This window comes from Accipiter gentilis, chromosome 14 (genome assembly GCF_929443795.1).
Source record: "Accipiter gentilis chromosome 14, bAccGen1.1, whole genome shotgun sequence".
Taxonomy (NCBI): Eukaryota; Metazoa; Chordata; class Aves; order Accipitriformes; family Accipitridae; genus Astur; species Astur gentilis.
This window is the reverse complement of record NC_064893.1, coordinates 17,331,328-17,357,804: the sequence shown is the minus strand read 5'-3', so window position 1 is coordinate 17,357,804 and position 26,477 is coordinate 17,331,328. Positions and strand designations below refer to the sequence as shown.

Here is a 26,477-nt window from a genome sequence, read left to right as displayed (position 1 = left end):
CCAGACCACATTATACACACTTCACACGTCTGAGGACAAAGACGCACCTCTTTGGAGTTCCACAGATAATTACTTCTTCATTTCACAACTTCTGTGACACAAAATCACTCAAAGCATTTTTATTTCAGTGTTTCCAGTTGCTGGATTTTCAAAGTCACATTAATGTGATTTATTAATCCCCCCCAATTAATTAGTGATTAATCCTTATTAATCCCCCCACAAATAGAACACAAGTGTTCTTAAATTGCAACAATGGCTCCAAGCAAGAGCCATCACAGAAGCAATTTTTTCTAATAGAAAAATGTGATTAGAAAGAAGATTGCAAAGTATGGTCACTGAAGTTTAATAATAAACTTCTACATACAAAACTATACTGGCACTTTAATTGAAGGTACAACAGGAACTACCTCAGGCATCCAACCAACAGACTTTGGTACCAACCAGGACAGAAGGGTCCTCATTCCCAAGGCAGCTTGATAGAAGAAAAAAAGCCTATCATAGAACACGTGTCGTGGTTTAACCCCAGCCAACAACTAAGCACCACGCAGCCACTCACTCACTCCCCCCACCACCCAGTGGGATGGGGGAGAAAATCAGGAAAAGAAGTAAAACTCATGGGTTGAGATAAGAACGGTTTAATAGAAAAGAAGAAACTAATAATGATAACACTAATAAAATGACAACAGCAACAATAAAAGGATGGGACTGTACAAATGATGTGCAGTGCAATAGCTCACCACCCACCAATTGACACCCAGCTACTCCCTGAGCAGCGATCCCCCGCCCCCACTCCCCCCAGTTTAGACACTAGATGTGGTGTCACATGGTATGGAATATCCTGTTGGCCAGTTTGGGTCAGCTGCCCTGGCTCTGTCCTGTGCCAACTTCTTGTGCCCCTCCAGCTTTCTTGCTGGCTGGGCATGAGAAGCTGAAAAATCCTTGACTTTAGTCTAAACACTACTTAGCAACAACTGAAAACATCAGTGTTATCAACATTCTTGGCATACTGAACTCAAAACAGCACCATACCAGCTACTAGGAAGACAATCTATCCCAGCTGAAAACAGGACAACATGATAATTATCATCACAGCAAACACAATTGCAATACTTCTACAAAACTGAGCATTGAAGCAGTGCTGCGAGAGGAGCTCAGTGCACATGCCCACTCCAATACCAAGCAGCAGAAGGGCTTTGTCAAGCAATGATGTGTGGTACAATGTGTCACTGTTGCAAGGTGGAAAACCAACAAAGTCTATTTTTCTGTGACAAAAACTGCCAGCAGTTGTGGCTTTTTCCATATTTACATTTCTTCCAATTACAAACAGGAAAGATCAAAGATACAGAGCACAGGCAAGTAAAAGAATTAGTGTGAATGTACAACCTCGAGGCACTGAGCACCCACAGTGTGCAAGGTAGAGTGTGGGTGGAGACAGCTCTCTTCACCCCAGTGATACAGGTGGCCAGGGTCAGGCTGCAATCTATATCGTCTTTATTTCTGGTGGTTTCACAGGTGGCCATCCCTGCCATTTGTAGTATGACACCAGCTGCTTAGGCACTTCAGCCAGAACCACGTGCGAAAGCACTTCCTGGGGAGCCTGCAAGGAGAACAGGGAGAATAAATCAGAAATACTGCAGAGAAAGGATTTATCAGCCCAGTGACAAACTCTCTTTCAAAATTCAGAGCACAGCCCCCCACCTGGCATGTCTCACTCACTGTTTCAAGAGTTCCTTGCTGCAGTTTTAGGAGCACTTCCAGTAGCTATCAGTGAGCACTACTGATGAAAATCACTTGTTCCCACCCCTGCATTGCTCCCACCTCAAGCCCAGGCTCACACAGCCTTTATATGGCCCTGATCTGGGTGGGAAACTGCTCCAGCCACTAGCAATTTCTCTTATTTTGAGTTTTCATTCAACTCCACTCTTCAACCCAATTCACTGTGCAATGTGCATGAATGCTAGTGCCAACAGTGGAAGTATGGAGGAGCTGGGAAATAACAGGACTACTTTCAACAGCAGGGAAGACTTATCTCAGCTTAAATCACTCATGGTAGTCAACATCAGAGACTGACAGTATGATCTCAGTTCCTTGCCCAAATGTTTGCATCCCAGGACAGAAAACATCTCCTTTACTCCTTTAGCTCTGCAATAGCCAAGAGATAGTATACTAAACCAATGATCAACAAGAGCTCTTCAAGAAAAGCTGCAAGAGAGCTGTGAAAAGGTACAGTTTCAAACACAGACGCAAACATCTCAGCTCTCACTGGGAACAAGCAGCTAGGACAGCACTTTGAGTATGCAGCTTGCTGCCTTGTCTAGACCCATGCTCATTTTTCAGATGTGATAACTGCATATATACTGGCACCAGGACTCTTCTGAAGTTAAAGACAACTTACATTTTTGAACTGTCGAAAAGGCACAAACTGGACAATGTCTCGTGCAGCTGGCTCTCCTGTCGGGGACTTCAGGACACCATCGTCTCTATCAAGGAACTCCATTGCTTTGAAATCAGCTTCACCAACTCCAACAATAATGATGGACATCGGCAGCTTAGAGGCATTAATAATCGCTTGCCTAGTTTGGTCCAGATCAGTGATCTCTCCATCTGTGATGATCAGCAAGATAAAATATTGCTGAAAAACATTAGAAAGCACCCAGTTAGGGAATTCAACACCAAAGCTCACATAACTGAAGGCAAATAGAGCCATTTCTTATTCTAAGAAAGAAATCAGATGGTGCTGTGGATAAGACAAAACCAGAGCATTAAAGAAACTTATGTTTATTCCCATTTTTTCATATGCATAACACCATTCATCGTGCACTTCAGATTTCCTCTGTACTAGAAAAAAAGACAGAGGCTTAAATTCAATTTATAAAGAAAAACTACATCAATTGGCAGAAAGTACTAGAGATGAACAAAGTACTACTAAATCAACAAAGCTGCATACAAAATTCACTGATGGATGCTGCTTTACTCACATCTCAAAAAGGCTTAAGTTTAATATTTAATATCCTGGAGTGTAACTCAAAAAAGCCTTCTTTTTTAGTTACCAATAACTTTAATTATAAGTATTAGAAATCTCAAAACACAGCAGTGACAAATGTCATGACACAGAGATAACAAAATGGTAAGAATACAGGAGCTTTTCTAGAAAGAAAAAAATACCTCAAACCAACACATTAACATGGTAGTGTTTAAAATGTCCTTCCTTTTCCAGAGGCTAAGGTTTAGTACCTAGTTCTGAAATGAGCAACCACTGCTTTATAGCAGCTATCTACAGACTTAAAATGAAAATAAGAAATAAGACACACACAATGAAAATCAAAGAAAATTGAATTTCCAGTTCCAAAACCCAGTTAACACAAGTGTTACTATTGCTGTATCCCATTACTAAGAGATTCTTTATTTAAATACTTTTTCATCTGTAAGAAAAAGTAAAGATATTTAACATATAAAGAGAAACAAGTAGATTCCCCCAAGTGTTGGGAAAGCTAAAAAATACCCTCAGAAATCTAAGAAATGGATCTCCCTAGACCAAGCACCTCACAGTCTGGGAAATGTATTCTACATACACACAAACGTATGTAGAACCAAAAATACTGACAGAGCTAGACTGTAAAGCAAGTATCAGAGTGTACATCAAAATTCCTTCTGACTGGTCTCTCAAATTGGAATCAGTTAAATCTACCAGGAAGTAGGAGTCCTTCATCCTTAAGCAAAAGGAGTGAAGTTTAAAGAAATAGAGCTGAACTTTAACAGCAGCCATGGCCATGCAAGCACACAAATGAGACACGCAACACAACTGTAGGGTAGCATGGGTGCTCTGCAATGCAATTAGCATACTGATTTAACAGTTCTCAGACTCCCTTGTTAATCTGGCACTCTAGATATCCTGATTCTGCATGCCACCATGGTGGGATGGGTAGTCAAGCCCTCTGATATTTTTCTTGGAGACAGTTTTTTGTGTACATTCTTGAGAGCAAAATTGTTTGGAATAAAATATATAGGGCCCCTTTTTACTGTCTGCATTCCCTACAGGTGATGGAGCTTGGCAAGAGAGGTGAGAGTGAGGCAACTGCTGACAGAGTCCAATTGGTCTAAAAGCCAACACCACCCCTGTATACTTCAATACAAAGTACAATGACAGCAAACTGTGAAAAAGAGAACTAAATATCACTTGAGCAATGGAAACTAATGTCAGTGTCTACCAAGTACAGGTTCACATCAATATGTACCAAGAGAGTACCAACAGCCTCTCTGTATGTTGCTAAGTGAGGACCAAACTTGGGATCCTAAGGAAGGAAAACAACATCACTTTATCATTCCATTCTACCACATCGCGAACATGGAAAATAGAAACATTAACCTAACACAGATCCACAGGAAAGGACATGCACTCACTGAAGCAGTTCCTTGTTGTGCTGAATGTGCTGCAAACCTTGCCACATGGTTTATAATAGGAGAGAAATTGGTTGGTCCATAGAGTCGGATCTGAGGCAGGATCTGGCGGTAGGCATCCACTATTCCTTGGATGCCTGTAACACAGGAAGGCAAGCTGCCACAAGAGCCTCACAACTTCTCCAGTAATTATTTCATAAGCATTACTAATAGTACAGCAAAAGGATAACTCTCACACAGCTGTGAACTCCTAAGGGGCAAAGAAGCAGCAGGATAACAGCAAATATACAAAGCACAGGGCTGAAACCAATGGACATCTGTAGAGATAGGACTTGCAGATTTTTCCCCCCCATTCTACATTCTTCACATCACTCTTTGTGCCTCTGACATTACAAAGTTCATGGAAGTTGCGGGAGAAATAATCCAGTGAAGGCACGCTTGTGACTATGTTTACCTTGTCCTTTCTACCTTGTCATCCAGTTTGTCTTGTTTAATTGCTTATAGTCCAATTAGAAAACAAGGTCAAAAGCTCTCTGGAACAGTAATTTTTCATTTTCCTTGTGTGAAAGTTAGACAATGATCCCTGATTCAGGATTCAAATATTTCTGTAACAGAAATAGCAATCCCTAGCATTTTTCCTATGCAAGAAGCTTTTCTCACGTTAACTAAACAAAATCTTTTAAAAAGTCTGATTTTAAGTGGTGCATATTCTTCTGTTCATCCATCTAAATTGGCCTATTCCTGGCTTGTATCAATGTAGCTTCATTTGCCACTGCTGTTTGCATTGTCCACCATGCAGGTTTTAGTGTGGTACCTCTCAAAACTACTGCACAGGGACCCTTAAAGAGCAAAGACGCAGATCCCAATGAGGCAGACAATGCTGAGCTGACCAAGGAAATGCCTGCATTTTAACACTGAATTTCAGATTCCATTTTTTGTTGGTCTCAGACCAGAGAGAAAAACTGAGCTGAGTTAAAAATGCTTGTTCAAGAACAATTCTGTGTCACTGCATGCTGAGAGAGTTCTTAGTTCTAAAAGGTCATAATGCAGCTTAGAGAGCAGCCATTAAAAACAGCTGAAACAACCTCCACTAAAGTAGAAGGCTATAAAGAAAATAAGCTTTTAAGACATCCCTTTGAAAGATAACATAACATTCAAACATATACACATTGCTGATGAAGTAACCATAGTCTCCAACAGCCTTAGCAGATGGAACCATGACTAGCACAGGCACATTGCTGATCTGAATCCACTGTCACCTATAACATACCAGAAGTAACCAAGCTGCAGCAACAAAGATTTCAGCAGAGACTAACAATCAGACTAAATCTAAACCCCTTCCCTGTAGCTCATTCAGACCACACAGAAGTCTGCATCAACACACATCCACTCTTGTCAGAATCCAGGTGAGAGTGAATCTAGTTTGCTGCATGTCTTGGTGCTGCATCTGGTTTTCACCAATTATGAAAGAAATAAAACACTTAAAATATCTGTCCCTCCCCGTGAAGTATTAATAAAGAGGTGTTCTCACCTTGACAATAAGGGTTGCTGGGGTTGAAATTCAAAGCAAACTCATGAGATACCTAGGAAAGGTAGGGAATGCAGTTAGGGAATGAAGACATGGACAGAGCAACTGCCCAGCATTGTGAAGGCCCTACCTGCCAGCTAGGAGGAACTTGAGCTCCAAACCCAAACGCAGGAAACAGCTTGTCCCTGGAGCGAAAGGGCAACAAGAAGAAATGAGAAAGAGTTATTAAAGAATAACTCACTATTCAGGTTTATTCGCAGAAAGCAGCTGGAGACCAAGGTTCAATTCCTACCATAAGGAATGGGTACAACATCTAGCTCTCCCCATGGTCAGCCACCAGTTACCAAAGGGTTTCAGGCTTGGACTTGACAGTTTCAGAATTTCTTTCAGTGCAGCACCCCACAGGACTCTCAGGAGATTTCAAAGCAGCAAGAGAAAAGCCAACCAAACCACAGCCTGGCTAAAGGACAGAGCAGGCAAACATGTTCCCATTGAATCAAACAGGGCATTCATGTTTGAAACGCACCATCAGCAACAAGGAATTAGTGACCAGCTAAAGCGGCATTGCAGAGTAACCCAGGGCCATAAAAGGGCAGACCTGGAAGGACAAACCAAGCAAATATGCCAAATTACGAAGGGCTGCCACTGCCCTCCTTGGCAGTGATAGAAGCAGGAGGAAGCCGTAGCAGCTCCTGAAGGGATCCCCCAAGGAAAGGTAGCATCTCAGTCATTCAAATGCGACAGCCCTGGAACAAGCTATCAGCCTTGATTACTGACACCCACTGTGACACGTTTTTGATGCAGTTGCTAGATCAGTTGAGATCATTACATACGTGTCATAATCCTGGACTACACTTCCCACACTCCAGATGGCAATTAGGTACTCATTTATCCCATCCGGGCTGATGTAGTGAAGAGAATCTGGTGACTTGGGATCTCCGTTGGAGGCAGTGAAGTCTACACCCACCTAATCAGTCAAGATGATAACAGCAACTCACTGATGCATCACCATAAGCAAATCAGAAGAACTAACCATACCCAGAAACAGAGGGTTAGACCAGGCCCACATAGCTCCCTTCCTTCCAGGCACACAGGCAGCCATATACAGGAACAGGCAAACCCGTCTGCGTACCTTTTCCCACTGGGGTACATGCATGTTTAAGAAGTAGTAATCCTTTCCACTGACAGACCGAACCAATTTCTCAAAAGAAGTTTAAGAAACCCTAGTTCCATTAAAGTTGCTACTTGATCACAAAAAGTAAAAATATAGTATAATTTGTTTTTTGCAGTCTTCTATCACTGCAAATGCACACTGCATTTGCAGTAATGCACACTGCAAATAAAAGTACTAATCACAATTTCATTGCTCTTGTCCTGTCATCTACCAAGATGTGCAGTGGGGAAACAACTCACTGTAAAGTTAATCTGGCAGCCTCCCATGACGTAGTCCAGGAATGAATATTCTGTCTCAAGCTAGAGGAACAGACAGACAGTGTTACACCTTCTCCACACAAGAACAGATTTCATTACGATCAGAAAATACAAAAGCCAAAACAACAACAAAAATCTTCTTACCTTGCAGGATTTTATCCTAATAATGCCAGAGTTTTTGTAGCTCTTTTTCTTTTGTTTTTTCTCAGGATGAATGCATTCAAATTCCACCTACAGAAAGCAAGCATGCAAGAAGCAAGTTCCAAAATATCTGCATTTACAGCAGGGCAAATTATTGAAACACAATGGTATCAGACATCACACAATTTCAGTTAACCAAATACCTGGCAGAATTCTGAAATTTAATTTTAAAAAGGTCTGCAACTACTTTGGCTGCTATCTGACGAGTTAAATGGGATGCTTTTGCTACCAGCATTGGGCAAAACATGAGGAAAGACCTCAGAAAAGTTTCTCTCCTCAACAATGTAACTGTTTTTCTGTATGCAATCATGAAACAGTGTCATTGTATCAGAGGGACAAAAAGTTGATCACAGATACCAGCATTCCTCTTAACATCATGTTGTGGTTTAACCCGAGCCAGCAACTAAGCACCATGTAGCCACTCACTCGCTTCCCCCGCCACCCAGTGGGATGGGGGAGAAAATCAGGAAAAGTAGTAAAACTCGTGGGTTGAGATAAGAACAGTTTAGTAGAACAGAAAAGAACAAACTAATAATGATAATGATAACACTAATAAAATGTCAATAGTAATAATAAAAGGATTAGAATATACAAGTGATGCACAATGGAATTGCTCACCACCTACCGATTGATGGCCAGTTAGTTGCTGAGTGGCAATCTCTCTGCCCCCACTCCCCCAGTTTATACTAGACCTGACATCATATGGTATGGAATACCCTTTTGGCCAGCTTGGGTCAGCTGCCCTGGCTCTGTCCCCTCTCAACTTCTTGTGCATCTCCATCCTTCTTGCTGGCTGGGCATGAGAAACTGAAAAATCCTTGACTTTAGACTAAACATTACTTAGCACCAACTGAAAACATCTGTGTGTTATCAACATCCTTCTCACACCTAACTCAAAAACAGCACTATACCAGCAACAAGGAAGACAATTAACTCTATCCCAGCTGAAACCAGGACACACCATCAGGTTCTTTTTTGGTTAAGGGAAAGGAATGCACTCAAACAGAAGATGAGGAGGCAAAATCTCAGGGTGGGGGAGGTCAAAAAAGCCTAGGTTGCAGGTTCCCAGTGGCAGTGTTTCGCTGTTTTGCTTTACTCGCGTTAGTTCTGATTCCACATAGGCTAGGGAAAAAGGCAAGAATCTTCCACCAGCTTTAGGATTACAACCACATAAATCAAGCTGGCTGGCAACTGAAAGGAGTCCTAGGCTACCTCCTGCATGCAGATTCATGTGTCTGAATTCAGACGAGACATGTCCATGAGAACAAGAGTTCAGATTTTCACTGCAGACAAGAGAGAGCAACCAGCAAATGATTCAACTTACTCTAAACTGGTTGCCCAAGACAAGGTAAGAAGAGTGCCGCTTGGAAGCACTGCTTCTCTCTGTTAGCTAGAAAGGTGACCAGAGTGCTCATGAGGGTGACCAGCTCAAGCACAAATGGTATCCGAGACAAGCCCTACCTCTGGAGTCGTGTCTTAAAGCACGAGCAAGCCCTTTTATTTCTACTTGACTCAGGAGAGGCAAAAGCAAGCTGAACTGCTGGGAAAAGTGGCTAGTGGCCAGCAGACAATGGGCTCAAGAATGTTTTTAGGAATAGGAATGGTAACAGTAACCAAGAAAACCAGACCAATATAATTCCCACACCAGCTTTTATTTTCCCAGGTGTTGGCTTAGTAATACAAAGATATAGACAGAAAAATTTACTTTTGGAGGCAACAACTAAAAATGCATCTTAAAATGCATATTAAAAAGGTTTTGTGAAAAACCGAATTATGGACTAAGTTAGCGGGGGATCAAAAAAGCTCACCGGAGAACTGCCACCTGCTTTCTGCAGCTGAGTCAGGTTAGTTTCAAAAGAGCCTATCAAGTCATGCGACCCATCACTGTCATGATCTGCACACTGTACCTGAAAGGGAAGAGAGCAAGCAATGGGCAGGCGTACTGCACTAGGGAGAACAGTAGCTGCTCACCACACAATCTCCTGTTTCTGACAGCTTTGCAGTGATGCTAGTGAACTTCCCTATCACATCTGAACTGGTGGTGTCATCCACATCACTAATTGAAACCTGATAGTAAGAGAGATACCCAGAGTGAATCTCAGAAAACAAATTATGTTCAATTGTTTACCCATTTAAGTACGCGTGGTGAAAGTTTTGAAAGCTTTCCCCAGTTTAAACATGAGAGATTAAAAAAAAATAAAACAAAAAAAACCCCAACCCCCAAAACTCCCCCAAGATTTCACAGGCCAGATGTATAAATGCAAGATCATTCAGGACAAGATATGCAACTGGGGTAACAGGAAGAAGCAATTAAAAGTTTGTTATCTAAGTATTTTCTGAATATCTTTTCTTCTGCCCAGCAATAGCATCAATTTACAAAGAAACTACAATTTCCCCAGAGCATCAAGTCTGTCTTTTCTGCATCTTATACCAATCAAATTATAAATACTTTAATTAATAACCAGTCACATTTAAATCAGCATGAAAACTTCTGAACTAGATAATGTAAAAGAGCAATGCATTTAAAAATAAAAATATGCTAATAACTATGGCTTAAAGCAAACGCAGCAAGATGTATATTGTCAATAGCTCCTCACAAAATCAACTACGATGAATGTTTATAACATGCACAGCACAAGTAATTCCAGAAGCGGTCAATCAAGAAACAGTTTAACAGCTGCTTCTTCCCCACTGAAGTTCACATGCTACAGATTCAAAAGCTCTCTGTTTCTGAGATCTTCCTTTAGCAATCAAGAAACTAATGTTACTCCAGTATAAACCACAATGACAGCTTTCTTCTTGGGACCAAGGGTCAAGATGAACCCATGGGTAACACCCTGATAAGGATGTCAAATTCAATGGCTATATATCTGAATTTGAGGTGAGGTTCTTTTAGGACTACTGTGATCCACTGCGGATCTTCCACTGGGATCAGTGGGAAACCTGTACAAAAAGCCAGGTGAATTATGGCCTAATCTAGCCACCTAAATGGGAAGCACCGCACCATCCTTCAGTGTCTTAATGGGAAAACAAGATCACCTTAGAGACTGTGCACCACTTCTCCCCCTTTATCCTTCCCAACACATCACCTTCCCACTCCTCTTCTCTGCATGCTCTACCATGAAGAAACTCCCACCCTCCTGCCTGAACTCCACTCCGCCTTTCTCAACAATTCTGATATTTAAACATCACCAAAAAGCAACTGGATTATGCCAGGGAGGGCCAACGGAGGAGGCTTTCATGCAGAAGCCAGGGTGCAGACTCCCAGTACAGAGTCTCCTTCGCACCAATATACCTGGAGAACTGCAAAGCATTCAGCAGCTGCTGCCTCCACCCACCCCCTCTCCCCTCCTGCTTGCTCCTGCTCCCCCTCTCAGCCATGCCAATAAAACTGTATTTAGGACCAGTTTTGTTATTAGTTCACAGCATGATATGGCTTAAAACAAACCTCTTTTTGCAAGTGTTTTCTAAAACTGGCCAAGATTCACTGTATGCAGCCCAAAGCATGGTGCTGCTGCAAACAAAACCCTGCTAGCAATACTGCAGGACACTGTATGTAATTATTTACTGACGAATTATTTCTTCGCAAATCGACTATCCAATATCTATTACAAGCCTTGGAATACAGTCAGCAGGTAAAAGGCCCCTTTCATCTACAGGAGGAGCTTTCAAAATTCACAGAAAATGGATCTGCCTTTATATATACACCATCAAACATGTGGACTGGCGGCTTTAGTCCCAATACCAACATCCACAAATTTCAGATTTGCTATTTCCATTTAAATAACTAATCGGGGAGAGAGAGTACTTTCATTTGCCCTGATTTTTAACAAAACTGTCAAGAAGATTAGGCTGTGTCACAAATCTGAGATGTTCTTAACACAGAACAAGGAGAACACCACTCTGCATCACAATGAAGAAAGAATTACCAATACCTTAGATAGCATTGTTAATTTATCAAAATATTTATGTTCATGCACATATTCAGTACATAATCCTCATAAGTAGCTGGCAAAGCCGATATTTAAGGGGACAAATCAAAATGGCTGTTTCCACTGTGCTGAAGTACAAGGAGTTCTCCCTTCCCTGACTACTATTAATTCATGTATAATTGTTCCTATGTAAATTTTTAGAAGCCTCAAACAAGAGGTACGGAGCAGCAAATACCAGATGAAAAATGAAACACCAGTGCAATATTATATTCTTTAGCGCTGCTAGTGAAAGTCCTGCCTGTGAGCCTGGATTCCCCTTTCTGACTGGCTTCCCTAACCTGTTAAGTACAAAAACAGTATAATCCTTTTTCACAGCTGCATTGTGAAACTTAATAGATTATTTGCACATGCATCAAGAATTTTGGCTGAAACAAACCTAACAGCAAAAATCTATCCTTTTTAAGAAGCAGGTTGTTCCAAAGTGAATTCCAAAGCACAGAAAGCTTCTGGAAAACAAACAAACCAACCCCCCAAACAAAACAAAAAAAAACAAACCAAAGCAAGCAAGCAAACAAACAAAAACCCACAACAAACAAACAAGCCCCAACCACACAAATCTTTTTGGACTGTAGCAAATACAGCCTGTATTCTGTAATAGAATGTGTAAACCATGCCAACTCCTGCCAGTTTTGACAAATGATAATAAGCATCTCTGCCATCTCCTTTCCACACTTGCTGCTCACTTTTGGACCAAGAGGACTTCTTTCTGACCTAAGACTGTTGATTGCCCAACAAAAAAAGCTCATGAACACCACTTAGAACATTGCTGCATATCAACAAGCCCAGCACAGCTGAACATCTATTTCCAGGTTAACAATCTCAGTAATTCTTTGGACCTGCCATGCTGCACAAATACAAACTTTAGGATCATGCTTTTTGCTAAACCTTTCAGATCAAGCTTCCAGCATGAGACTTCTTCACAGACGGGATGAGGCAGGAAAATTCTGCAAATGCAAAGTGTTTAGCAGCTGGATAAGCAGAGAAACACTATACTCACATAGAACTATCTATGGATTTAAATGCCTTTACATTATCAATGCATTGCTTAGAACAGAAATGAACAAATTAACTTGCTATCAGATTTTCTTTTGTAGAAACTTATTAAAGATGTAATTGTTCTGCTACCACCTCCATAAGCCAGGACCAGAGAGAATTAGTCATCATATACAAGACCACAAGGAATTGTAGTTCTGACTCAAAACCAATTTCTAGTTGGAACAGATTGAAAGAGTTGGGACAAGCCTGCCAGTCTCATGAATGGATGAATCTGACAGATGCCCTGAGGTCCTCTCTATGTCAGTATCCTAAGGCACTCAAGCTTGTCCAACATACTTGAGCTTCTCAGTGAACTTAGAAACAGTGCTAGAAAGCCACTATTAAAAAAAACCAAAAAACAAAACAAAAAAAAAAAACAAAAAAAACCAAAAAAACAAACAAAAAAACCCCACACCCCACCCAACAAACACCAAAACCCAACATGAAACCCTGGCCAGAATAGTGAAAAAATCCGTTATATTCTTCTTATGACTAATCATTAGAAAGTGTGTCACTTCTGCATTTCCTGACTTCTCAATCTGGCAACTCATAATGTTTTAATACAGACTTCATACTCAATAGACATATTATCACTTATCTGCCACACTACTGTTCAAGAAAGGCAATCTAAAAATTTAAATATGACTAGACAACCTGATAATTCATAATTAACATCAACAGAGATTGGATTACTTAAAACAACAAAGAGAATTTCTGAAGGCTGTACCTTAATAGGTTTATTAAAATCTCCACCACAGAACGTCTGCAAAGGAACACTGAACTTCCTCCAGCACGGATTTAAGTTGTTCTTAATCACCTTTAAAAAATTACAGCATAACAGCATGTGAGTGACGTAGCATGCAAGTCACTAAGAAACATAACATGAGGGTTCTGCACAGCTATCTAAGAACACCCTCAGTCAGTTCAATTCTAACACGCATGGACAGCCAAGCAAAAGCTCTGTAAGAAATAAAAACTTGAAGTTCAGCGTAAAGTAAAATTTTAGAGCCAAGCCAACCTAACAGCTTATCACCACTGAAAGGGAGAAGAGTCCTGCCACTCTTCTCACTTGGTACATGGTTGGACTCTTCGCTGAGCCAGCTTAATCCAGTCACCAGGCAGCAAATAAACAATTTTCTGCCAGGTCAGTCAGCAGAATCCCTTTTTTAGGATAGAAGACATCTTTCATTGCAGAACTGGTGCAAAGCATAACCAGGAGTGGGACTCCCACTTCTGGAAGGAGTAAACTGTCTGATCAACTCGAAGAAAAATATCAGCATAGAAATACTACCTCTGATCTGTACACCAGCTGCCACGTTCCAGCATCATTCTGCTTGTAAAACTCCAAAAACGGATCTGATTTACCTAAGAAATCCTGCAAACAAAAACCCAACAGAAGTAATCAGCCTCCTATATTTTACTCAGATGAGAGAAGAGCTGGTTAATCAGTACACAGTACTTCAAACAAAGCACAAAGTCAAACAAACTATACATTTGTTTTCTCTTATTTTTCTTTTCTTTTTTAAACTGCTGCACTTTCTAAGTCATCAGAATTCATCAGCTCTGATTCAAAGACCACCTCTTCGGACCATTTTTGTCACTGTAATTCGGGTCATTTCACTGACTGAACAGTGAGGTCACTAAATCCCTAGGTTGGTCTTTGACTTAAAATAACATCGAGGCAGCATACCTAAATTTCCACCTTTTCTTCCTTAATAACATTACAGAAAGCTCAGTTCACAGCTACAATAGTCATCGGAGACAATTATGTAACTGAACTGTATTAATATACAGAATATTCCAAAGCCAAAATAAACCCCCAAATTCTAAACCTGACAGTTGAGTTTCTCGTTTGATATTGTGGTTTTGAACATGAAATTATGTCTCCAGTTTACTTCATTTTAAGTAACAAAACACAGTGAGCCTTTTTTTCATATGTGGATTACCTAGCTTAGTTGAATGTCTGCAAAGACACACATTCCTGGCCAAAATGCACTAAAATATCGCAGAAGTACGCAATGTAATTTTAAAAAATCAATACCTTTTTATCCAAGTTTTGGGCTTCAATTTCCAAGTGCACAACCCTGGTATCTTTAATCTCCTCTGCTGAAATCTGTGCCACAGAAATTTAGAAGAAAAAAAATTAAACCAGAAACACCATAGAATTTTACTTGTACTTTGCCCATGAAAGAAACTTTAGTTACAAATATCTATCTTTCCTTTACACACATAGCATTTGAAGATACACTGACAGAAAACCAGAAATGTTACTTTGTCCCAGACAATGTATGAAAGAATGAGAAACCTTTTTTTCCCCACACAAAAACCTTATTTACCGTAATGGTGCCCTTTCCTGCTGGCTTTCCCTGCTTCAATTCCAGTGGTTGGGTGAACACTGAGCTGGACACAATCTAAGGTTAAAAGACAGATAATATAAATATCAAGTTAGACAAAGAACAAAGAATTACTCTTCAGGAGCAAAATTTTCAAACTCTTCTAAAAGGATTTAAATGCATTTCCAACAGCGACAGCCATCAGAGTTTGTGATCCTGAATGGTTGAACAACCTGAAAATTATCTTCTCTCTCTACAAAAAGAGTACCCACTAACATGTCTCCAAACTTAACTTCAGCCTATTTTTGCTACCTGTGTGACACAAGAGGCGTTTTCATCACAAGTAGCCAAAGAGCTATTAAAAATCAGAAAAGACTATTTAATTTATCAAGTCCTTCTTTAGTAACATGAACCCCACTTTTCTTCTCCTCCCTAGCTATACAAACTCCTCCTCAGGAAATGAATACAGAATCTCAAATGGTCTTATTTCCCAAATTTACTGCCCGATGATGTCTTTGTGCAAAGGAAACTCTATTAGAGCTCTCCAAGCACCGTGCCTTCCTTACTCCCAGACTGCCTTTAGCGCTACAAGCGCCTCCCAAGTAAAGCAATCAATTGCAAACCATGTATGTTTCTAACCTTCTCTTTGTGATTGACACAATTTTTCTAACTATGTTCAACAGTAACACAAACTAACCTGTTCAACAAGATGTTTTCAAATTTGAACGTGTCGAAGCCTTTGATTAAGCAGTCTTTCACCCCATTTTTTGTAATAAACCCAACACTTGCTGCTACTTCGTAGATCACTTAACACGCCTCTACGCATACCTGCCCCAGCGTACACTCGATCCCTCCAAGGTAGTCATCGTCATTTAAATCAAAGGACTTGTTGTCAATATCATACACGGCAAATTTCAGCTTCTGCACTTTCTCAAAGTAGTAGTCCACAACCAGTTTCTTGCAGAATTCTGGGTTTTGGGAGTTCTTGATCCTCTCTGTGCGATCTAGCTGCACAAACATGGAAGCAAAGCCATTGATGATGAGCAAGAAACACGCTTTCTCCCACACAGCTTTTCATCCACAGCCCCGGCCCTCTGCACTGGTGGAACACAGGCACCAGCAAGCCGACGCATCCCAGACCGCGCTTTGTGCTTGGTGATGAATCAGGCCGCTGCCGCCAGGCTGACCAGCGGCTTGCCAAGACAGGAAATTGCATCTGATAATAAATGTTACCATAAAGGAAAATCCTGAAAACTAGGGGAAAAAAGGCTGGTGAAACGCTGTATTCTGGACTACATGCTCCTGTGTAAAGGAAAGAGGGCAGGCTGCATTGTAACAGGCAAACAAGCGACCCGATGCAACTCCAAGCAAACGTACGAGCAATTAACAAAACCAACGCACGTAAAACTCCAAACAGAGTTTGAGCATAGACACGGGGGACTGCTCCTTGAACGCAAATCCAGATTGAAGGTACCGCGCATCCGCTATGGCAAGGGGGAAAACCCGGTACGCTTGCGCCCGGCGGCAAAGCAAAGCGGGGGGCCGGCAGCCGCCCTTACCTCAGCCAGGTCCTTACCTCAGCCCACCGGCCACCGCCCACCTCCTGGAGCAAGACGCAGAGGGGGTCCGACCTGGAGCCCAGGTCCCTGTCGAGGAGGCTCCGGCAGGACACCGACAACTCCACCCTGGACACGCAGCCGGCCATCTGCGGGCAGAGCAGAGGGTCAGACCGGCCGCCCGGCCCCGCTGCGCTCCCGCGCTTCCCACCGAACCCCAGTGGCTCGCGGGCGGCACGCGCGGCCGGGGGGCGGGGCCGGGCCGCGCCAGGTGCCGCCGCGGCGCGGCCGGGGCTCGTCGGAGCGCGCCCGCCGCCGCCACTGCGAGGAGGAGGAGGAGGAGGAGGAGGAGGAGGAGGAGGAGGAGGAGGAGGCGGCGGCGGCGGCGGCGACGAGAGCGCGGCCCCGCGGCGCGAGGCCCCGCTCCTTCCTCCCCCGCGGCCGCGCAGCGCCACTGGGCCGCAGCCCGCTCACCAGCCCCTGCAGCAGGGAGGAGCGCGGCCTCCGCACGGCCGGGCACCGAGGGCGGCCCGGCCTGCCCCCGCGCCCCGCCGCCTTCCCCTCTGCCCCTTTTGTTCGTGTATTTCTATCGGGCGCTGCCCGCGGCGGCTCCGGCCCCCTACGGAGGGGCTGCAGGGAGGCATGCGCCCTGCCCTCCACCTGGGCGCGGGCTTCTCCCTACGCCCCGCTGGGCCAGGGGAAACGCATCTTTACAAACTCTCTCGCGTATTGTCACTTCACCGGGGCAGTTGTTGGTTAAACAATCCCTGAAGCTCAAGGTCTGCCTGTGCAGATGCTCTCACAGCCTTTCGGTTCACAGGGAAAGGAAACCTTGCCTAGACAGCACCTGCAGGCAGCGCAGCAGCTGCCAACCGACACTGAAGAGGCTGAAATTTGCTCAACACGTTGGAAGAGTTGCAAAAGCCCCCCCCAGCCTGCAAGACTTCGATTCGTACATGCTCGGCCACAGGAGCTACAGAGCCCCACTTCTGTGCAGAGGTGCCTTCAGAAAAAACTGTAACATACCACCTTGTCACAAGGAGGTAACTAAATTTTATTACGTATCAAACTGCAGACGCCTCTGTTCAAGGAACAGCTGTAATTCTCAAAACTGAATTTATAAGATAAGCCTTCAAGCATCAAAACATTCAAGAGACTGGACAGCTTGAGAGCTCTAACAAGTACTGTAAACGTATTTCACAGAGAAGCTCCTTCAGAGTTTGGAAAATAAGGAAATAATTGTTGGTCTTGCCAGTATGAGTGTCTACGGGGCTTTCTCATAGTTGCAGGCTGTAAATATTTATCTCAGCAAAGAGATGATGTTAACGATGTCACTCGGTACGTTATTGCATGGCACTTGGATGCTCCACTGGTGCCAGGACAAAACCAGCCCTCAGTAAGAATTTGCAAAGCTTTAGGCAAAGAGGATCATAGTTCAGCTTTCTACTAAGGTTATCATCATCTGCTTCAACACCAGCATTTTCAAAGAGGCTACTTTGAAGTAGTCTGGTCAACTGTTCAAACTACTAGTTAAAGCCATCCATCTTCCACTTCAGTTGCCTTCAACCCCAGATAAGATTCACAAAGAAACCATTGCCTTTAATAATGTTTCTCCTAAAATCACAAGTCACAGGTACCAGATTTTTTCTTTACCTAGAAGTACCATTCCACCAGCCTAGCTTACATCGCACACAGTCTCGCATCTGCACAGTCTGCAGTTCTACAGACAACTGTACACATTTATATGACACCAGTTGTTTGACTACAAGGAAGATCAGGGCAGACAGCCTTGGCTCCCGTGCCACATGTCTCCTCTATTTTCCTCTACTGCAACAGAGATTTCTGCACCAACAGGAGACAAAACCAGGAGCCACCTTTCCTCCCCACTAGAGCACCAAGGATCAGGAGTAAAGTTAACCTCAAAGAAACAGCCTCCCCAAACAGCAGCACTCCCTTTCTGGGAGGAAACCACAACTACAGGTTCTCAAGCCACATACAGAACAAGTCTGAACATCTTCTGCAGTACAAAGACACCAATAAGGAAAAGTTAAAAGTTTGAGAGTGGAACTGTTAAACCACACAATGAGGCCAGGAGGTAAAATGATGCAAGTCCTCAAACCCAACCACCTCCCATCTGCTATCTGAATCTCTTCTCCAGATCAGCAGCAATGAAATTATGAAAATAGTCCACTTTGAAGGATTTCTCTTTCAGTACGCTAATACCCAGAAGGCTGTCTCATCCTACTGTTTTGGATTTAGTAACGGCATAGGATTTCTCTTGAAATATAGCCCAGGTGTTCGGCTGAACCTCTGGTAAGTTACAAACCACAAGGGATCCTTTCCCACTACACCTTCCTGATCTGTCTGGAGATCGCAGGGCACCAGCTGATGCACGTGACAACCAGGACGCAACACAGTCCAGCCAGGCCGATTAACTGGAGTGGCTGAGGAAGAACTGTTCTTCAAACAGGCTGTACTCCCTCCTCACCAACTCGGGGGATAACAAGAAAGCGGGTTTAACAACTATAGACAGAACCCGTATGGAAAGAAGAAGGATAGTTCCTTAACAGATTCAGATGAAAAATTCATGTTTAATCTGAAAACATCAGTTTGAACCTCAGCCAGCAATTGTTTATATATGTTGCTGCCTACAGACATCCTTGAAGAGCCCACAGAAAGCTTTTTCACTTCACAGCTTTCCAAATACACTGTATGCTGTTCTCCAGTTTCAATCCATTCCTTGAATAATAGCAGCAGAAAATCCTGATCATAGACTAGCTTAGGTATCTCAGCAGCAAGAGCAGGGAGTAGGTGGTCTGTTAAGACACGACATCCATTTCAGTCAGGCCTGAAGATCTGCTTAGCCTATAGGTAAGCACCTTCACGCAGTCATCCTGCTTGCACAGTTACGCGTGAGAAGCGCAAATCTCTTGAAACCTGTCTGCATCTGAAAAGCTTAAAAAGATCAAAAGCTTAATATATTTTCACTCCCAAATAAATCCATACCAAAAAAAAAAAAAAAAAGGGAAAACAAAAAAATAGTGGAGTTCCTCAGCAATTGGGAAAACTAGCCTCAACTCCAGTTGTCAGCAACTTTTAAACAGGATTTAATGATGATAAGCATTGGCTCAAATATTGTCTTTTCCTCCCTAAAGCAAGAACTCTGGAATTTACTTTCATTCTTTATAGTAAACTGCATGTTACTATAGGAATTGCATCTATTTTCCTATAAAAAACTGAATTGTTTATGTGAAATGTTATCAGTTGACTGTCATCTCCACCTCTCTCCACAAAGGCCCTGTTCACTTCCTCCAAGAGTGACCATCCTGAAAGATGTGAAAATGCCAGCAATCAGCACTTGTACTTGGAACAACCCCATGCCTAATACAACCTCCCATCCTGTTTCTCTCTAAGCAGAAGCCTGTGATGCTTTCTCTTTTCTCTTACACTTCTGTGTTCCAGACTTCCACAGAACCCTGCAACATCTTCTTGATATTTCATCACTTTGAAAGCTGCCCAGCTGGCACGTGCCAGCTTACTCCCAAGGAGCAAGCACTGCAGTGTCAGTGCAGTTCTGAACACCACCAACTGAGCAGTAATGCTTCATCACTTACCAGTGCTATAAAACATACACGTGATGAGAGAAAAACATTCTAGTGGTTACTGTGCTCAAACAGTGCACAAAGGCTCTAATCCCAGGCTAAGTATACAGTTTGGTGTAACTGAACCGAAAGAACCTGGTTTTATTAGTCCTCTTTTCCTTGGTATGCACTCAAAGAACACCAATCTCATTTAGCTTGCAGATTCAACATTTCAAAAACAAATTTCATGTTGTTTCACTGAGTTTTCATAGAGCATACTTATATTTATATCCATTCATACACACAAAATCAATTTAGCTTTTAGACTTGCAACAATGAATCTTTACTATGACAGAATATTGTTTACATTTGTTGCAACACTCATATTCTTCTATTTTCCAACAGTTCCAGAAATTCTAAAATTCATTGATTTTCTTATTTCCCCCCCTCACAACCACTCTTGATAACTAATATTGATGTCCATTATTTGACACTTCTGGTTTACAGAAGATAATGTGTATTTCCAAAGCAACAACAGCAGCTAAAGCAAACTGCTTTCCATACAGGTATTAAAACACATTCAATTTATAAAGGATTTATTATAGATTGATCCTTAACAGCTTACAATGATGACAATTCAACAAACAATCTCTAACTTACTTGCCACTGTCCTATTAAGGTACAGCATGGTCTGGAAGCCACAAAACTATTCTAGCACCAGAAATTCAGTTTGCCAAGCAAAAACGAACTCCAAACGTGATAATAAATTCAAACTCTATTTAAAATATGTAAAACAGAGCTACAGGGTGCATCCCAGCATAGCGGGTTCAGAAGAAAAGGCAACATAAGCAAGCCACTGGGTAAGCGCTGTTGTTGTTAGAAATAGGCTATAAAATCACAACTGATGTTACGTTATACCCCCGATCAACAATTTATATTGACAATAGCCACACACGTTTGATCCACACACATTTGATCCAATGCTCTCACAAATTGGAGATCTCACTGTTGAGAGGCATCACCTGTGAAGTTTCATCTTGAGCTGAATTCTGTACATTCCTTTCTCAAGGGAAGAGCTTCCAACACTCAGTTTCAGATCCATCAGGCACCTGTATTTTTTGCCTTCAGTTAGAATTGCACATGACATGCCACCACATTTTCAGGAAAAATAATACATCACCCATGTTATCCCTACAAACTCTAGAGCAAAATACTATCCACAGAAGTCTGTAAGATCCTGAGCACATACTCCAAAGAAGTCTTTCACCACTCAACCAGACGTCATTCCCAGTTAGTTATTCAAGTAAAACACAGAATGGCTCCAGACTAAGTACACTTTAAGCAGTGCTCAGACAACCAAACTGAGGTCCAGTTTAAAAAGTCAAAATTATTTTTACTATGCATACCACCTCTTCCCTGTAAAGATCATGAACTCCAATGGCTGTGTAATACACAGGGAAAGATAAAACCCGTATTTCCAACAAAGCTGTTCTACACTGAATTGAAGCACACCAGTAAAGAAGTTAGTCCTAAATAATCAAACTGAGACCAAAAAATGCTACATTCTAGGAAAATCACGTTGGCAATTCATGTTACACATTCAGAAGAGTAAGGAATTACCTGAAACTTTCTGAAGTTCTATACAAGCATTTCAGAATTTCCAACCCTTTTCATGTGTTTCTACAGAAAAATCAACTTACTTTCATACAGAAAAGAACATTCCCCACTGTAAACAAAATCCATAGACAAGTCTAATATTAATTTATAATTATTCTTCTAGTGATTCTGCTTATCCAAAGCTTAAACGCAAATCAAATATAAGAGAAGAAAGCACTGTCCACCTATGCTTGAAGCAAGCTCCAGAACAATAGTGCTGAAAGATTTTAACTGTCCTAATTCAGAGCTTTGGAGGGTCTTGCATTTCCCCAAAATGCCACATATGGGCATCTGAAACATTAACAAACTCCTCTGTACTTATCCCGCTGCAGTAGGAGGTCCACTAAGGATCAAGTGTTGGACCACATAAGGTGAGAATTACCAATTTACATTTGTTTTTGTATACTTCCATACCGCACTAAGCCGGAAAGCCAGAGGCTCCCCTTTCCTTTTATGCTGGGGAGGATGGGGTGAAGAAGGGGAGCACAGGGCGAGAGGGGGGTTGTAACTCAGATCACCCCAGTATGGCAGCTCACAGAACGCACAGAGTCACCCAGAGGACAAGAAAAATCTAGTAACATCATGGCATCAGACACCACCAGCAGTATTTTTAGTAGTGCCAGGACTGACATCTTCTGGAGATAAAATGTTAGTGTTATTGCAGAATCCAGTCTTGTGGGTCAGCTTGGTTTCACTGCTCCACTTAACATGGAATACAAGCAATGATTTAGCACAAGAAAACCTGCAGTTTGTTCCTAGTTAATCACACTAATAAATCCTCATCAACTACTTCACTCCATACAGGATACCCAACACGCTCTATTTCAGTGTACACCAAGTACTACACATTAATTTAAGACCTTGGTTAACTCAAGCTTGAGGCTTTAATATGTGTGCTTAAGGACAGCTGATTTCCAGTGAGCTTATTTTGTACTGGGACCATAGCTTCTGCCTTACATTCTGCTTACAAACACAACAGAAATGCCAGCAATCCTGCCAGCAGTATGTACCAACTGCAATTTTTATCATCTTGGCCTTATGCTACCCCGCAACTCAAGAAATACAACCAACACATGTAACAGACCATCTCCGTTAATAAATCCTGCAGTTCCAAACAACCTAACATAGTCCCCTCCTCGTCCATTGCTTCATTTAATCCCACATCTTGCAGTTATCACCCTACTTTCTTCAAAACAGCTTCTCTCTTCTTCATCCTAAGGCACTACTGAATACACACGGAAATTATGACCCAGTTCTACTTACTGAGTCGTCTCCACCTGAACCCTGAAGCTCCAGTATCACAAGAACTTGTTGTTTTTTGGTGTTTTTTTTATCTAAAGGCAGCCCATGGGTGCATGCGCTGAGCATGCACTGTGGCTACCCTAACTCTGAGACATTCACGGAAACTGACTGAGAAGGCAAAGCTCCCATTTGTGATAATAAAAATAACAAGTTTAGGACAGTTTAAAAAAAAAAAAAGCTGAAATAAAGCACAAAAAAGATAAATGGGATTGTAATTTCCAGCAGAAAATGCAAATAAGAATTTCAGTCATTTTATCTTCTTTACTGCAGTTTCCCTCCCCAATAAACAAGAGCCAAGTCCCAACCCTAGGGAAACAACACCTTTTTCTACAAGTTCACCTTTATACTGTTCAATGTTCACCTTTAATTTATGCACCACCAATATCCCCCTTAATCACAACCAAGCTCAAAGAAAGGCCTGTGTGTGCCTTTACTGTATATATAGTCTCCACTTTTCTGAGAAATAAGTAATCATATAGATCAACGTCGATTCTACTTCAAATATTAGTTTGTAATATATTAAAATTTACAGTGGAGTTCAAATTAACACCCAAACTTAAGCAAAACCTAAGTTACTTCTGCAAGGTCCTCATGCAAAAGAAAATGTGTTTCAAAGTGCTTCAAAGCATTTAGTATCAAAATATCAAAAACCATTTCCTTGAAAAACTAACTTAAATCAGGTTGGGGCTTTAGAGTCAATCATTCATTTGGCTTAAGGTGGAACAGTAGCTACAGTCCTAGAAGGGCTCACTGACTTCTCCCACCAAATTAGATTATTTTTTTTTAATACCTTTCATATTCTTTTATTCAGCTGCTTCCCCGCCACTCCGTGATTCTCCAGTATTTATTTGCTGAAATGTAAAGAACTTAACTGAAAAACAGACTTAAAAGCTCAACCACACTGACCTTTGTAACAACCTCAAACATGCCATTTCACATTGCAAACCATGTCTGCCTTTCTCAAGTAAGGCCTCATTCTTTCCCTTGAAACTCCAGCTATTCCCATCTCAGGCACAAATAGCTAAACATTCTGTCCCATGCCTCAGATTAAATGGCTCAATCCTCCACTTCTCAGTCTGAACTCCTTAAACGGAGACTGAAGACTGCACAATATTCCTCCTCTTTGGTTCTTTAACTACACTGCAGCTTCACCTGCAAGTACCTCAACATACTACTTCTTACACACACCCAAAATTTCTGAGGTGACGTCCTGGCATTCATTCTGCCCTTTAGCAGAATGCCCTTTAGCTACCCTTCCCAAAGGCTGGAAACCTAAACCATCCTGTCTTTACTCTAGAGCCCACATGATTTTACCCACTCCCTCAAACATAGCCACGATATTATGCAGGTGACTTCAAGGCACAAACTCATTAAGGTCCATCTGTCTAGACTAGTACATACAATATGAACAGCATGAGGTCAAAATAAGACTTTAAAAAGAAATGGCAGCAATACATTTTACCAATCTTCGCTGTTTTATCAAACTCACATTGCTGAAGAATTTTGGTGACCACATAGTACCAGTAGCCACTTAGTTAATGAAAAGTTTGCCATATTTATTGTTTGTATTGCACTGCTGAATGATCACCAAAAAGATTGAGATACCCCAGATTAATTCTTCAGACTATTCTCGGTTGCCCTGGAGTTATTACTGCACAGTGGCAACTCTTGCCTAAAAAATGAGTAAGGACATAAAGCAGAAGCAACCTTTCCAGTTCTCACGCATTACAGAATCATGCTCTCTCTCACATTATATATAATTCAGGCTTTCTTCTTTATGGATTTTAATCTTCAATCTACCTCCTCATGAAATACGATCTGGAAAAATAAAAATCCTGTAACATTGCTTCTGCAGTACTCCTAAGAAATTGCTTTAAATCTATTCATTGCAAGTTCAGCCTTTCTTATGCCAACATTGTCTTTCAGTTCTTCTTTCTCCTTTTGAGTATACGCTGCTTCTTAAGAAAAGAGATTCACACCCCCATAATACTTTTCTGCCACTTAATTATTACCATCTGTAGTATGAACATCTTCACTTCTCCATCCTAATCTGTTGCAGAATAATGATGCCTCAAAACAAAAAAACCTACAAAAAAGTCACCACCACAAAAAACTGACATCCAGGAAGTAGCACAAAGGAAAGGATATGGCAAGCGATGTTAAAAGTTGTTTTTTCTCCCCCATCCAGACTAACAGCAGTATTTAAAGGCCACAAAACACCACACTAGCCTCATGTCTCTTTTTTGTTCTCCTCCAGATCCAGATTCTCCTGCCTTCTCCTGTGGGTACCTTCCCAAAAGCACAAATGCACTACGATGACAGATTCAAGCTACTCTGCTTGTCTCAGCACCAAGTGGGCCAAAATGACCGTACACAACCTCCCTGCATTAAGGGAGAAGAGATTCCACAACTGCAAACAGACAGGTGCTTCTACCATGTCTGCTATCCATAATATATGTACTGCAATACCTTTCAACCTATACCCTAAAAAAGTCTGTTGTCATTAAGTTTGCATTTGCTATAAAGGTATTCCACACCCTTTAGAAGACATGCGTCTGCAAATTAAGAGCCTGAAAACCCCTATAACCCAATACTGGTAAGCCTTAGATTCTCCCACAGGAGAGCATCTTTATTTTCTCGAAGTCAAATGAATAGTTCCAATAAATTTTTAACAAATACAACCAAATTAAAGCAGAGAGAAGTTCTCAAAGCAAAAACTTCTTTGATGAAAAACCTAGAGTAAATTTAACAGCTGTAGAAGTATGAATTGAACTACATTTACTCTAAGAGACTTGGAGTTACCACCATTAGGTGGAACTCGGAAACTGAGGTTACAAATCCCACGTTGGCTGAATAACTGCGACAGGCAGCAGAAAGGACAAAACATCAGACAGGCTCAGAACATTAGCAGTTTGTTCACCACAGATTCTTCAGCAACAAGGCTTTTATGTGTACCTAATGCAGTAGCAGAGGGATTTGAAGACCACAAAAGAATAAACCAGAATCTGTTTTCACGTTATACATGTAAATGACCTTGGAGTGTGGGCTACTCAAAAACATTCAAAACATCACGTTCTTACAACCTTTTCAACACTAAACAAGACTGAGAGGAAGGTTACATGCTACCACGCTGCAGCTAGCGCAGAACTCGATTACAGGGATTCCTCTCACCTTTCACAATAACAGAATGAAATGATGATACTACAGTCGTATTTAGTCGAAAATAGCACTGCACTGAAAATAGCTGGTATTTCATGGAGATATAACATTATCTGCAGACTTATATTAGGATTTATGTTACATTGATTATTGGTTTTGTTTAAACCAAAGCATTTTTGGTTTCAGAAAACTTTCTCATTTCTGTTTCATGTTATTTTTACAGGCACAACTAAGGACAAATTTTAACATGAATAGTAGCATATGCCATCCAGCAGAAGGAAAACACTGCATATTCTCCTTTCTGC

The 26,477-nt window shown here is 41.6% G+C and overlaps 1 protein-coding gene across 4 annotated transcripts in view; it reads right to left on the bottom strand.

The window, feature by feature from the left end:
• Positions 1 to 619: 619 nt before the first annotated feature.
• Positions 620 to 26,477, bottom strand: part of CPNE1 (copine 1) — a 43,335-nt gene continuing 17,477 nt past the window's right edge. For 3 of the 4 annotated variants that reach the window (XM_049817562.1, XM_049817564.1, XM_049817565.1), the window contains 15 exons: positions 16,495 to 16,623; positions 15,747 to 15,926; positions 14,922 to 14,996; positions 14,627 to 14,698; positions 13,877 to 13,960; positions 13,313 to 13,402; positions 9,367 to 9,465; positions 7,502 to 7,588; positions 7,340 to 7,399; positions 6,760 to 6,893; positions 6,057 to 6,111; positions 5,930 to 5,981; positions 4,402 to 4,535; positions 2,396 to 2,632; positions 620 to 1,597 (listed from right to left, as the gene is read on the bottom strand). In XM_049817562.1, coding sequence (XP_049673519.1) covers positions 1,481 to 1,597; positions 2,396 to 2,632; positions 4,402 to 4,535; positions 5,930 to 5,981; positions 6,057 to 6,111; positions 6,760 to 6,893; positions 7,340 to 7,399; positions 7,502 to 7,588; positions 9,367 to 9,465; positions 13,313 to 13,402; positions 13,877 to 13,960; positions 14,627 to 14,698; positions 14,922 to 14,996; positions 15,747 to 15,926; positions 16,495 to 16,623 — 1,605 coding nt within the window. In that variant the 3' untranslated portion in view covers positions 620 to 1,480. The remainder of the gene's footprint in view (positions 1,598 to 2,395; positions 2,633 to 4,401; positions 4,536 to 5,929; positions 5,982 to 6,056; positions 6,112 to 6,759; positions 6,894 to 7,339; positions 7,400 to 7,501; positions 7,589 to 9,366; positions 9,466 to 13,312; positions 13,403 to 13,876; positions 13,961 to 14,626; positions 14,699 to 14,921; positions 14,997 to 15,746; positions 15,927 to 16,494; positions 16,624 to 26,477) is intronic. The other variant, XM_049817566.1, reaches the window with a different exon arrangement.